Consider the following 12316-nt stretch of genomic DNA (forward strand, 5'->3'; position numbering starts at 1 on the left):
GATAAAATGAATATGTGTTTACATTTGTCTGAGATGACAATTAAAACAATTCTAGGAAACATTCTAAAAAATTCAATCGAAAATTTTTTCCTTATATACAATATTTAGCCTATTTACAACACATATTTACATCTGTTATCAATTTACTTAAAAACATTCCTATTCCGGATTTTTCGGTTTTGTCCATGTTCTTGTATTTTTAGGGTTATTCCGAATTTGCCCTAACCATAAGTATCCCTCTTGTGGAGGTTTTGCAAATTTCGTTTTGTCATGCACAAAATGTTTTTTGCCCTATGCATTCTCATTTAGTCAAAAATATGATTTGAACTAATATTTTAGCGTGAGTTCCCTCCCCCTATATTCGTCGCGTGTGTTTAGTGCCGGCTTCAGCTTGCTGATATATATAGCTTCAATGATCATTAGTTTTTCTACTGACCGACAGGCGTCCAGAATTCTCCATTCAATGTCATTCGTGGCGCCACGACATTCAACTAGATGTTGACCCACCTGTGAATCCTTCTTTTGATGTTCTGTTATCCTTGTGGTAACATGCCGGCTTGTTTGCCCAACATAGATGGATCCGCATCCATTACATTTAATTTCATATACCACGTGGGATTTCAGATCTCTATCAAAGGATGATTTCAAGGTGGGGAGGCACGATCTTAATTTTCGCGTTGTAAAAACTACTTGCAATTCGCATAGTTTCTTCAATTTGCTTGCGAAGTTTTGAGTGAGGTTGCCTCTGTATTGTAGAAAAATAGTTGGCTTATCATTAGATTTCTTGCTTTTTTGATGCCCTTTTGGTGTTGTTCTTAATTGGTCTTTACCGCCACTTATTATTTTTTCTAGAGTCTGATTCACAATTTTTGAAGACCATTCCTCTGGATATTGATTTTTGGTCCAGCAAGATTTGTTCTTTTCAAGAGCCTGATCGAAGGCCAACCAATTAGAGGTTGCATTAGTATCTTATTACTATTTTTTAGTATCTTATTTTTAATTTTTAAATGAACTTCTCAGAGATTGAAATGATACTTTTTGGATTCAAGATGGCTGTACGTTTGCATGATACTCAGTACAGTCAATGTCAATTGTTATCAGATTGGATACCCCGGCCAAGAGTGATGTCGTTGCGAGCGATCTTGGACTGTCATCATCGGAACGGGGAACAGGAGGTTCTCCTCAGAATTACAAGGCCTGGTGGCAGAACCACAAACAGAACCCCATCTCAAGAAAGGAGGCATTTGAAGCATACAGTAACTACCTGAACGAAATACCGAGGGTAAGATCCGCTAATTTGGTTAATTTCTTTGATTAATAGCCGCCTCGACTTCTGAGCCGGCTATTATAGCGCTCCTAATTTTTTTTATAATTCAAAGAATTTGAATTGTATTGAGGCGCTGTCTTTTTTTAAAAAATCTGTTCACGTATTTCATGATTTTTGAATTTTCTCACTACAAACAGGTGTATGTTCAGCTCCAAAATGATATCAAATTAGTTCGCACTTTAAAATTTTTTGTACGAAAATCATTGTTTTACTAGTTTTTTTTCTTTTTTTCAATCACAATCTTGGTTATGGAAATCAACGGCGGCTATATTCCGGCAATCTGCCGGGAATGTTTATTATATTCGTTTATAGACGTTGTCATTATTTTTGTTGACGTTTAACCCTAATATATCCTCTGTTAATCGGGATCTCCTGTTTTGTCTCCTAGCTATTAATCTTAAAATGTTCACGCCTGCATATGAGAATGAAGTGAATTATTTTTAAACCGTATTGTAGCAATAAACGGGGATATCACTTGTAGTACTTATATTGGTGTCCTTAAAGTGGCACCTCCTCGACTTTTCGTTCAGTTTCTACAAAAATGTACAATTACATTACATTTTAGAAGAGTTGTGTGAGCCTCAGTCGCAGACAGGAACTGAGGCGAGCAAACGACATTACTTCAGTTCAAAGTAAATTTGCCCTGAAATATCGGCTCTTGTCTTTCTATGAAACACGAGATGTAATAGAAGAGATCAAACCCTACTCTCAGCAACAAAAACCTGACGCATCAAATCCACCAGAAAACTTAACACCGCAATTAAGCAACCACGCATTGTCGTTATCCCAACAACAGATCTCATCACCAGTTTCAACTCTTACATCATTGCCTCAAAGCTTGACGTCATTACAGCCAAATCTCACATCCTCACGCCCTAATATTCCGTCACATTATCAGAACAAGTCCCTAGAGCGCATTGCGGAGAACAATGGGGCGGATTTGTCTGAGATATCAGTTGAAGTGGAACTGAATCCGTTTTACGACGCAGTCGACAATCCAGAAATCTCCTTACCATCTAGCAGTCCTGAAAACAAAGTACACAACAATACGCCATCAACCTCTATTACAACAGCCACCAGTGGTGAGAAGACAACGATGCAAGAAAGCAAAATCATGGAAATTTGGATAATGATTTTTCGCCATCCGTGTCACGGGGTTCCAATGGAAATAGTTGTTTCCTTTTATTTTTTTTCTGCAAATTAGCCGTTAGTTGTGCAGTGCAGCGTCCCCTCTTTTTTGAAGAAGGGGACGTTGAACGGTTGCGACTCTGCCTTTGGTTATAGTTTTTTTACCGCCCAGCTCAAGCTGTTGTCGGATTTTTCTTGCCACTTGATATTCGTCTAAGACTTCTGTCCCACTATTTGCGTTCTTCTTTTTTAAAATTTCTTCAACGTGAAAAAAAATGAATTAAGTAAATTATTTAGCAAATTTGGATGTTCTAAATTGACCAATTTTGCAAATGAAATTTATATTGTAGAAGAAAAGCATGCACACGAATAATAATTGCATCATGTGAGCAATTAGTAGAATTGAAGAAATGTTTTTGTAGTCTTGTTGAATTTCTTTCAGCTACTTCTTTTCGAATTTTTGCGTATTAAAGTGAAATAATTGTTTTTATAAATGCAGAACTGAGCATAGATTAGTTATTTTAGTCGTCTCTTTGTAAGTCAATTTTCGCCCAACAGTTTTTGACTTATCGTTTTATGTTTTGAGCCTTGAGTTTTGGCTCTTTGATTAATAGTTGCGATAGCAAGCTATTATTGGCATTCTCTTGGTTTTTTGTCATGATTTTTGTGACGACCTGATGACTTCACGTTCACTTTAAAGAGCTTTTTTTATTCCTTGATGCAATTTTTCGACTGCGTTGCATGTGTGAAGACGTTTTTCTCTTACTGCGATTTGTTTTTCGTGCAAGTGAGTAAAATTTTTGGTCACCAATGACTTTCCTCACTCTCTAATTGACTTTAAGTACTTTATTTTGATCATTTAAAGTCAAAAAATGACACTTCAATCTTATTATTTGGAGCTTTTTTTATAGTTTAATTATTTGAAGGTAATTTAAGGGCAGCTTCTAAGAACAAGACTTATTACACGTTGAGGCATAGTTTTGTTTTTTTTTCATCGGTCTTAATTTTTTCATTGGTATTTTGAGGTTCCAGGTCTAGGAGGCCACCGCAGTTTTTGTCATCTCATTCACATTTTTCAACAACTGAACTTAATTGCTGCCAATTTACCACTAAAATGGAATGAAATGTGCTGATTATTAAAAAATCTTAACAGTGGCCTATGATAACTAAGGGAAGCTCTCCTTATTACCCCTCTTTGTGTTTTCTGGTTTCTGCACACAATGGAGAATGGAAAAAAAACCAGATAAATGGAGTCAAAAACTAAATTTTAAAAAGATACAAGGTAGCGGTTTTATGATAAATGCAAGCTCCATCATTTCTTACCAAACAGACTTACCAAATAATGCTTGGATTGAAAGAGAGTTGAGATATTCGAAAATAAATGATAGCAAAATTGATGCAATTTCCTGGAAACATTTGTTAATTTCTCAAATAGTAACAAATTTAAAATGTTTCTTCATTTAGCTTCGGTTGCTACTACTATATTTTAGCCATATTCTGTATTCTCTCTATTGTAGGTTTTGGATCAGGTGCAGTGCTGTACAACGGACACAGTACGCCCAGACCTCTAAATGACAAATCACCTGATGATACAGGACAGGTGCAAGTTGAGACTCTGGGAGAGTCATTGAGCAAGCTCAACACAGGACACATTTGGGACATATGGATGCCGCCAGATGATTACTTTCAGAGCTCATCCAAAACAGGTAAAACATGATTGAGATTGAGTCGTTATTCTTTCTCTTATAAGGAATTTGGCTTTTAAGTTTGATTGGTTGAAAGTAATTAAAAGCCGCAAAGGGATGGCTGGTTTGTCTTATGAGTATTGGTTTTCAGTACTATTCGTTCAGACGGCATTTTGACCTAGAGGGAAACAGTAAAATTGTCTTGTGAACTAATTTTTGCCAGTAAAATTGCCTTCTGAGCAAGAGAAGTTTTTTGATCATGCGCTCCGTTCAGTTAATGATTTTTCGACTTTGAAAAGTGTTTTTTTTTGACAGAATGCTGCATTCAGATAAACATTTTTAGCCGTTTTTCTGCTAATAATTTAGTTTTTTTTGTAGAAATGATTTTTAATAGAAGCTGTATTATGTGAACCTCTGAAATTGATACCACATTGTTTTTGAGAGTCTTTTAATGCGTATTAACTTCTAATTGAGCACATTTCCCAGTTCTTTAGTTCATTGTTGGCTTTTTTAAATTAATTTCTTCATTTTTGGATCTCGAGTATTTATGTCAAAAATCAGTGCATATGGCAACTTACCTTTGATATTTCATGCTTTTGATGTCACTGTATAACGCGAGGTTTTTGTTTTATAGAATTGTATACATGCTTACCTGAGTTTGGCAGTTTTTGTCCAATTTGTCATTTTTGTTTCTTTTTGTTTTTAATTACTAGAAAGTCCTTTTGTGCACCGTAAGGGATCCTAATTTTCTAATTCTACTAATTGAATTGTACATAAGTGCAATTTCGAGAAAAAATACTGACATTTTTTTGCAAAAAATTTTACTTTCCAATCTTTGAAGCTTCACTTCTATATTTTGAGTGATTTCAATTGCTCTCATTTTCAAATGAAGTTTGTTGCTAATATAAAAGTGATTTTTAGCCGTAATAACGTGGATGTAGCTGAATAGTTTAGATGTCTAACTGCTATCCTGGAGGTTGCGGGTTCGAACCCCTATCAATACAGAGTTTTAGTACCCAAAATTCTAAGCTACACGCCTAAAATTTACCTCCGCCTATCGTTCGAGAGCAATTCATCGAAAATTAGTCGGTAGTTTAACTTTCAAAAAGCAAGAACTAGTCTTTTTGTTTTTTCATGTTTTTTCTTTCCGTATCTTGTAGTGACACCAAAAATAAGCATTAAGTGTTTTTTGAGTCCTATATTTTAGTATTCCTTTTCTTTTGAAAAATCCAGTTCAGTTTCGAAGAATATTACCTGCCTTATGCTTTTACGACGTCTTTTGGGTCGCACGGTTGAATGTGGTTCTGTCGTTTTCAGGTTTGTATTTTGAGTTTGTTGATAATTTTTTGCCCTCTCAGTTTTTTGAGCCTATCGGTATTTGACCGTCCTATGTATTTTGGCCTTTTTCAACGTTACTGAATTGTTTAGTAATATTTACTTTCATGGTATCAATATTTCAGTTGTTTTTTGCTAACGTTTTTTCTTATATTTTAAATATGTTCGTTTTTGATGTTTTAAATGAATGATATTGTAATTGTTTTATTTTTTATCTCTTTCCAATTGTTTCGGTGCTCAAATTTTCTTCTTGGTGACAGTGGTGTTTTAATTAGTAAGTTTTACCAATTTTTTAATGAAACCTGATGAGATGAAGATTTAATGTTTTATCAAAAAAGGTATTAATTCCAGCTGTAAATATTGTTTTCCTCGTGTAGTTCTGACAATTCGACTCGCTTCCGGATTTCTTCCGGTTAAGGTTTTTATTTCGTCAAGATTTTTGTTAGAACCATATGACGTCACGATACTTCAAATCTGCTTTTTGTTCATTGGTGCATGCAATTTCAACCGCGTGCGTGCGTGACGTTATTTTTCAGTCTTATTGGAGCGAGTTTTTCATCCGCGTGATGAAGTTTTTGGTCACACGTGACTTACCTCACTCTCAAAAATGACTTCCTCACTCTGAAATTGACTTTTCTTTACTTTAATTCAAATAGATAAGGTCAAGTGAGTATGTGTCACTCTAATTGAAGGTTATTTGAGAGCAGCTAATAGAAACAGCAATAAATTTAACAGATTCTCAATCTAAATATAACATCTCAGCATTATTCATTTTTATGTTATCTTTGAATACTTTCAATTCCATTTTAGCCCGTGTTTGCTCATTTTTTTCCCGAAATGATTGTAGTCACGTGTTGAAGTGAGGGCGAAAAAATGATGTTTTATTATTAGCCGCGAAGCGATAGCGAGGCTATTGTGGGTCTCATTGTGGTTTTTTTTACAATTTGACGAATTTTGAAGTCAAAGTCGAATGATGATTTTGGCCACGCCGAAACAGGAAGTTCAACGAAAAAGCGAGTAGTTTTGTGGCGTGAAATTTTATCATTCTGATTTTCAAGCAGAGTGAAAAAACGATGTTCGAACAAAAGTTTTTTTCTGAATTGTTTTACCAATATATTCCTTGTAAATATTTTGCCTAGTTTTTTGTTTATTCAGTGAAATTTCTTGGAATTGTAGTTCAGGACTTGTCCTGTTGCGTTTTTAACTCGTCGTCTTTTGGTTACGCGTCAAGAATTCAAATTGAGACTTTTTGACAAAATATCCTACTCTGCCGTTGATTTTGTGCGCGCTAAGTTATTTTTTACTGCATACTCTATAGATCTATAGGTCAATCGTATCATAAGTTTTTAAGCTGAGCATGCTTGACTTACCTCACTCAATAAAGTGACTTCTGCAAATTTTTAATTCTTCATTGAGAATATAAACTTTAACTGAAATTGAACAGAGGTCATCCAAGCCTTATAATTTTAAAGTTATATTACTGGAAAGACCTCAGTGTTTGAAATTTTTTGAAAAATTTTAAACACCAAAACTTAAACACTTTTGAAGATGGTTATCCATATAAGTATAATATAGTGCTGCTCACACATGACTTACTTCTGTAAGCTTGGTGACCTGCGTGGTCTTTTTACGACTTGAAAAGCAGTCTTTTGTGCAATCAATAATTTTCTGAAGTCAAATTGATCCAGGTAGTGAAAGGCTTGAAAAACGTGATTTTACTGGCGATCAAATTTGAAGAGTGGAGCGCGAAAGAGCGGTTTTTGTTCATACCTCTAGTTTTGATAGAGCGACAAATTGAGATGTGAAAAATTGTCTCTAAGAGACGGAGTTTTTTATTGACGTGCGGCCCTTTTCGAGCATTTTTTTTGTTTTGCCAATTGATTTTTCTAAATGTCTTCTGGTGTTCATAAGATGTAGTTGTATTATTCAGTTTGTTTCGATAGCGTTTGAAGTTTTCGTGGCAGTTTCTCGGAGTCTTACCCATATTGGATGTTCACCAAATACTTTTTTCAGATTTCTAGGTTCTTTGCAAAATTTTTGGCCCATTGTTTTTTTAAAGAATCTATTGGGAATTGAGATTCCGTTTGCTTGTATGCATAACAAATTACCGCTAAATTAATTTTTTTTGAAATAAGCTTTTGTTTTTGATGTCCTTCTCATTTCGTTGATTCAAAATTAGAGAAGTCAGCTTACTTAATGTCTTGCCTATTATTGTGTAAGCCACTGAGAGTTTTGTTAGGTGCAGTGAAGAGGGTTTTAAATTTTGTTACACTTATTGAGGAAAAATTTTGATTTTTCTGCTTTTTAAGTTTACCTTATTTTTTGGCTAAATTTCATTTCAAATCTTATTAATTGGTTGTCTTTTACTGTTCTAGTATAAACAAATTCGTTCAAATGTTACTTCTTTCGACGAAATTATTCATGGCGTCGATTCCTGATTTAGTCGGCTGTTTTTTGATAGGGGATCTATGAAAAGAAACAAGAGTTTAAGGGAGTGACTGAAGTTTGATACAATTGTTGCAGTGCACAATTGTATCAAACAATTTTATTATACTTACTTTTCAGCGTGAAAAGTAAGTATAAAAAAATCAGTAATTCAGCAGGTTTTTTTGCATGCGTCTTATTCAATTTCGATATTTTATTGAGTCAGTTTGATTTTCTTGCATGCAATAATAATAAATTTTTGGGGAGCTCAGATCAATTTTTGGCTTTCTTAAATGATATTTAGACTTAAAAGCCTGAATTTAGATGCTTACTGGGAATTGTTTGGCTTTTTTTAAAGTCAATGGAGACAGTGTTTGCTTTCAATAGCCGTTTTGATAATCAGGATTGTTTTGAGTCATTTTTGAGTCAATTTTGGCAATATTTATTTTTACATGACTTTATTTAACTATTTGCTGAAGCATGTGTATCTAGTTTCTCTTTGTTTTTGAGAATTGTGTATTTGATCTGTTGTTTAGCAGTGAGAGTTCAATGTTTTAATTCAACTTCTTCTTATTTTCTTCTTATCTTTTCTTATTTATTCTTTTCTGTAATTTTGGTCATTTTTTTGCTTTTTCTTGTTTTTTGTTTTTTCTTTCACTGATGTTTATAAGTAGACTAATGTTTGCTCTAATAATAAATTTGGGAGCGGCTTTGTTGGCTTCTAGTTCTGTTTGGTTCAGTGCTGCTTTCAAATCCAACAATTTTCAGGAGTGAAATGGATGCTGGAAGTGAAACGCGTGCAAAATGTGGTTTTGCTGCTGATCAAAACTGAAGGTCTGACCGGCTATCGTTTTTTCATTAGTTTGGAGAGAGCGAGGAATTGCGGTTTGAAAAATTGTCACTAAAATTGTTATTAAAAAAATTTAAAAATTTGAGCTCATGTTTTTTACAGCGTCTATTGAGAATAGAATCCACGTTATTTGTTCGTAGGCGTTTTCAATTAGCACTTGATTGCAGTTTTGTCGATAAAAAGCAATTTTTTGTAGTTTTCTCAATTTGGAAAATTTTCCTTTTTTTGCTTTTTTTGCTCGATCCAAATAGCAGAAGTTTTTTAGCCTATTATGATTTGCTTGTTATTGTAGGAGCGATTGCGTTTTCTCCAGTGCACAAGAGACCTTCTTTGGTGGTCTTGTTCCCTTTTATCGGATGAGGAAGTAATTGTAAATTTCAATTTTTCGCTTCTGTTATGTTTTGCTTCTGACTTTTCTGGATATTATCGAAATTTGCCTTTCTTTCTTGACTTTCTGATTTCTACCCCCGCTGCAGCTGAATGGTGTGCATTGTATCATTTTTTATTATCAGGATGGTGTGAGTTTTTAGTGTGATAAAGCATACATGACTTACCTGTTTCAAGAAAATGACTTCTGCGTTCGCTTAATTTAATAAGTCTAAAGCGAGAATCTATACTCTAGTTGAAATTGAATAAGTCACCCGAACTAGAAAGCTCTTTTGCATCATTTGAAATTTTACAATGTGAAATCCTTTTTTAGTAAACACCTTTTCTCTCTTCGTTACTAGTGGTAGTGGTCTTTAAAACTAAAGGTGTCGAGAACCTATTCGTGGTCCGGCAATATGACAGCTATGTTTGTAATTAGGGCCGATGCTAATGAAACAGTAGTGGAATATTTTTGTGTGTGTTAAGCGTGTCTAGCGGGAAATGGGGGCGTGAGCAAGTGCAGTTGGTGTGGTGGGACAGGCAGCAAACAGTGCAGAGTTTGCAAAACTAAATCAAAACGATGGAATTCTTGTGGGAACTGCAACGCTAACGGTAACCGTCCAAATTAATGAACAATTGAAACTTTTTGCGAACAATGTTGCAATCTTTAAAAAAAAAACTCGCCGAATTTAAATATTGATGCATTGACAAAAATTTTGAGCAGGTTCCGTAAGTGTGCAACAGTACTACAATGGGGCTGACTATGACAACACATGGAACAATGACATCCCCATTATGAGTGGCAAGATACAAGTGAAGTGTGATGACTGCCAGGTTAGAAAATTTTGTTGCTATATTTTTAATGAGACTATTTTGATCTTACGGCCTTAAAATTTTCCACAATTCTCCTCTTACCAAGATGCGAACTAGAAAGTCCTTAAATAATAAATTTTTGGGAAAAATGTAGCTGCTCTCAATAAATATTGCCTATAGTGATTTCTCACGTTGTTCTGTTGCTCTTTATGCATTTTCGGACAATTGGTTTGCAGGAATTGATTTAATTTTTAAATTTTGCAGTGGTGTAATCCCCCGCTGCCTTAGTTTTTGTTGGTTCGGGATCTGACTAATTGGGAAACTTAGAATTTGCAAATGTTGGTTTGCTGAGTTAAAATAAAAGGACCAGAATTACTAATGCATATTTTTTTGTGATAGCGGAAAGCTGAAGTTTCTGCTTTTTTCCTCCCTCCAGTTTTCTACGCCTTGCAAATTTTTGTTTAATAGCCGCCCTCATCTTCTCAGCCGGCTATTATAGCGCTCCTATTTTTTTTACAATTCAAAGAATTTGAATTGTATTGGGGCGCTGTCTTTTTTACGACTCGAAGAGGAGTATTGGAGAAGTCTTTTTTTTAATCAATTTTATTGGAGTGAATTTTGAAGCGGGAAATGAAACGCGTGAAAAAATTTGGAGTGATTTTGGTGCTGAACAAAAGTGAAAAGCGGAGCGAAAAGAGAGTGGTTTTTGTTCATACCGCTGTTTTTGAGAGAGCGAAAAATTGATGTGTGAAAAAATTTTCTCTAAACGACCGAATTTTTTTGTTCACGTGCGGCTTTTTGAAAGCAGTTTTTTGCAACTTTTGATGGTTATGAGGTCTGAATATGATATTGTATTAGTTTTAGGCTTGTTTTGATAGGAATTGAAGGTTTCAACAAGTTAATTTGAATTTGATGCTAATTTGGAGGTTTTTGATCAGTTTTTGCTGATTTTTAGACGAAATTTAATGATTTTTTTTGGCTTTTTTTGTTTTAATGCTTTAAGTGGTATTTGATTTGAAGCTTGTTACTTAAGGAGTATTCAAATACCAATTGACTAAAGCTTTCTTGGTATAAATCACTTTTTTCTTAGGAAATTTGACACAAAAATTGAGAAATTTTAAACCATTTTTCATTTTTTTTTGCAGTTTTTCTTTTTTAATCTTAGACAAAACTTTTTAGCCTATTATGACTTGCCCATTGTTTTGCGAGCTTTTCATTGCTCTAATTGCAAAGGAATTTTGTTTCCTTGTACTATTAAAAAACTCAATTTAAAAAAACTTCTAGTTTTTCTAGTTTTTTTTGTTCAATTTGTTTGAATGCCGTTTCTATTCTTCCTTAAATATTTTATGGCATTTGTGGAGGGTCAGGGTTCATAATTGTTTTTCTAATTGTTTAGTCATAAGTATGGGCAATTTTCTCCTTCGATTCGTTTCCGGAATTCTTCCGGCTATGTTTTTTTTTAAGATCTGTTCACACATTTTCATGAATTTTGAAGTCAAATTGGAGTAGTGATTTTGGTCACGCCGAAGCAGAAAATGGGGCGAAAAAGCGAGTGTCTTTGCGGCTTGAAATTTTTTGCTCTAATTTTAAATTAGTCAGAAAACGGTGTCTGAACAAAAATTCGCTTTCTCGCTAGTGGTTTTTTGTTCACATGCGGCAATTTCACTTTGATTTCTACTGTTTTTTCGATTTTTTGGATCGGGTTCTTTTTCTAAATGGTTTTGCCAATCCATTAATAGCTCATTCTAGGCCTTGTTTTTTGTTTGAACCAAATTTTCATTTCTCGCTAGTGGTTTTTTGTTCACATGCGGCATTTTGACACCAGTTTTTTGTTTTTTTTTTTAAATTTTTCATCTGATTTTTTAAGAAATGGTTTTCCCTATTCACTCATTGTCCGTTATAAGTAGTTTATTGTTTTGTCAATGAAAATTCTCTGAATTGTTCGTCAGAACTTGTCCTGCTATGTTTTTAAGATCGGTTCACACATTTTCATGATTTTTGAAGTCAAATTGGAGTAGTCATTTTGGTCACGCCTAAACAGGAAGTGGAGCGAAAAAGCGAGTGGTTTTGCGGCATGAAATTTTTTTGCTCTAAATTTAAAGTAGAGTGACAAAACGTTGTTTGAACAAAAATTCGCTTTCTCGCTAGTGGTTTTTTGTTCACATGCGGCAATTTCAAGTTGATTTTTACAGTTTTTTCGGTTTTTTGGATCGGGTTTTTTTCTAAGTGGTTTCCCCAATCCATTCATAGTCCGTTTTTGGTCTAGTTTTTTGTTTAGTCTGTGAAAATTCTTTAAGTTGTACGTCAGGACTTGTCCTGCTATGTGTTTTTACTTCGTCGAACAAAAAAATGTTTCGCTTTACCTCATTTTGCCGCTTTTTCAACATT

General features: G+C 34.3%; 1 protein-coding gene across 1 annotated transcript in view; it reads left to right on the plus strand.

Moving 5' to 3' along the window:
* Positions 1-12316, plus strand: part of LOC142337107 (uncharacterized) — an 84976-nt gene that overhangs the window by 46358 nt on the left and 26302 nt on the right. Inside the window, exons 2-6 of the mRNA XM_075386198.1 lie at positions 1102-1282; positions 1893-2409; positions 3973-4161; positions 9602-9727; positions 9840-9949. Coding sequence (XP_075242313.1) covers positions 1102-1282; positions 1893-2409; positions 3973-4161; positions 9602-9727; positions 9840-9949 — 1123 coding nt within the window. The remainder of the gene's footprint in view (positions 1-1101; positions 1283-1892; positions 2410-3972; positions 4162-9601; positions 9728-9839; positions 9950-12316) is intronic.

Source organism: Convolutriloba macropyga, chromosome 3 (assembly GCF_964194025.1).
Source record: "Convolutriloba macropyga chromosome 3, txConMacr16.3, whole genome shotgun sequence".
NCBI classification, from domain to species: Eukaryota; Metazoa; Xenacoelomorpha; order Acoela; family Convolutidae; genus Convolutriloba; species Convolutriloba macropyga.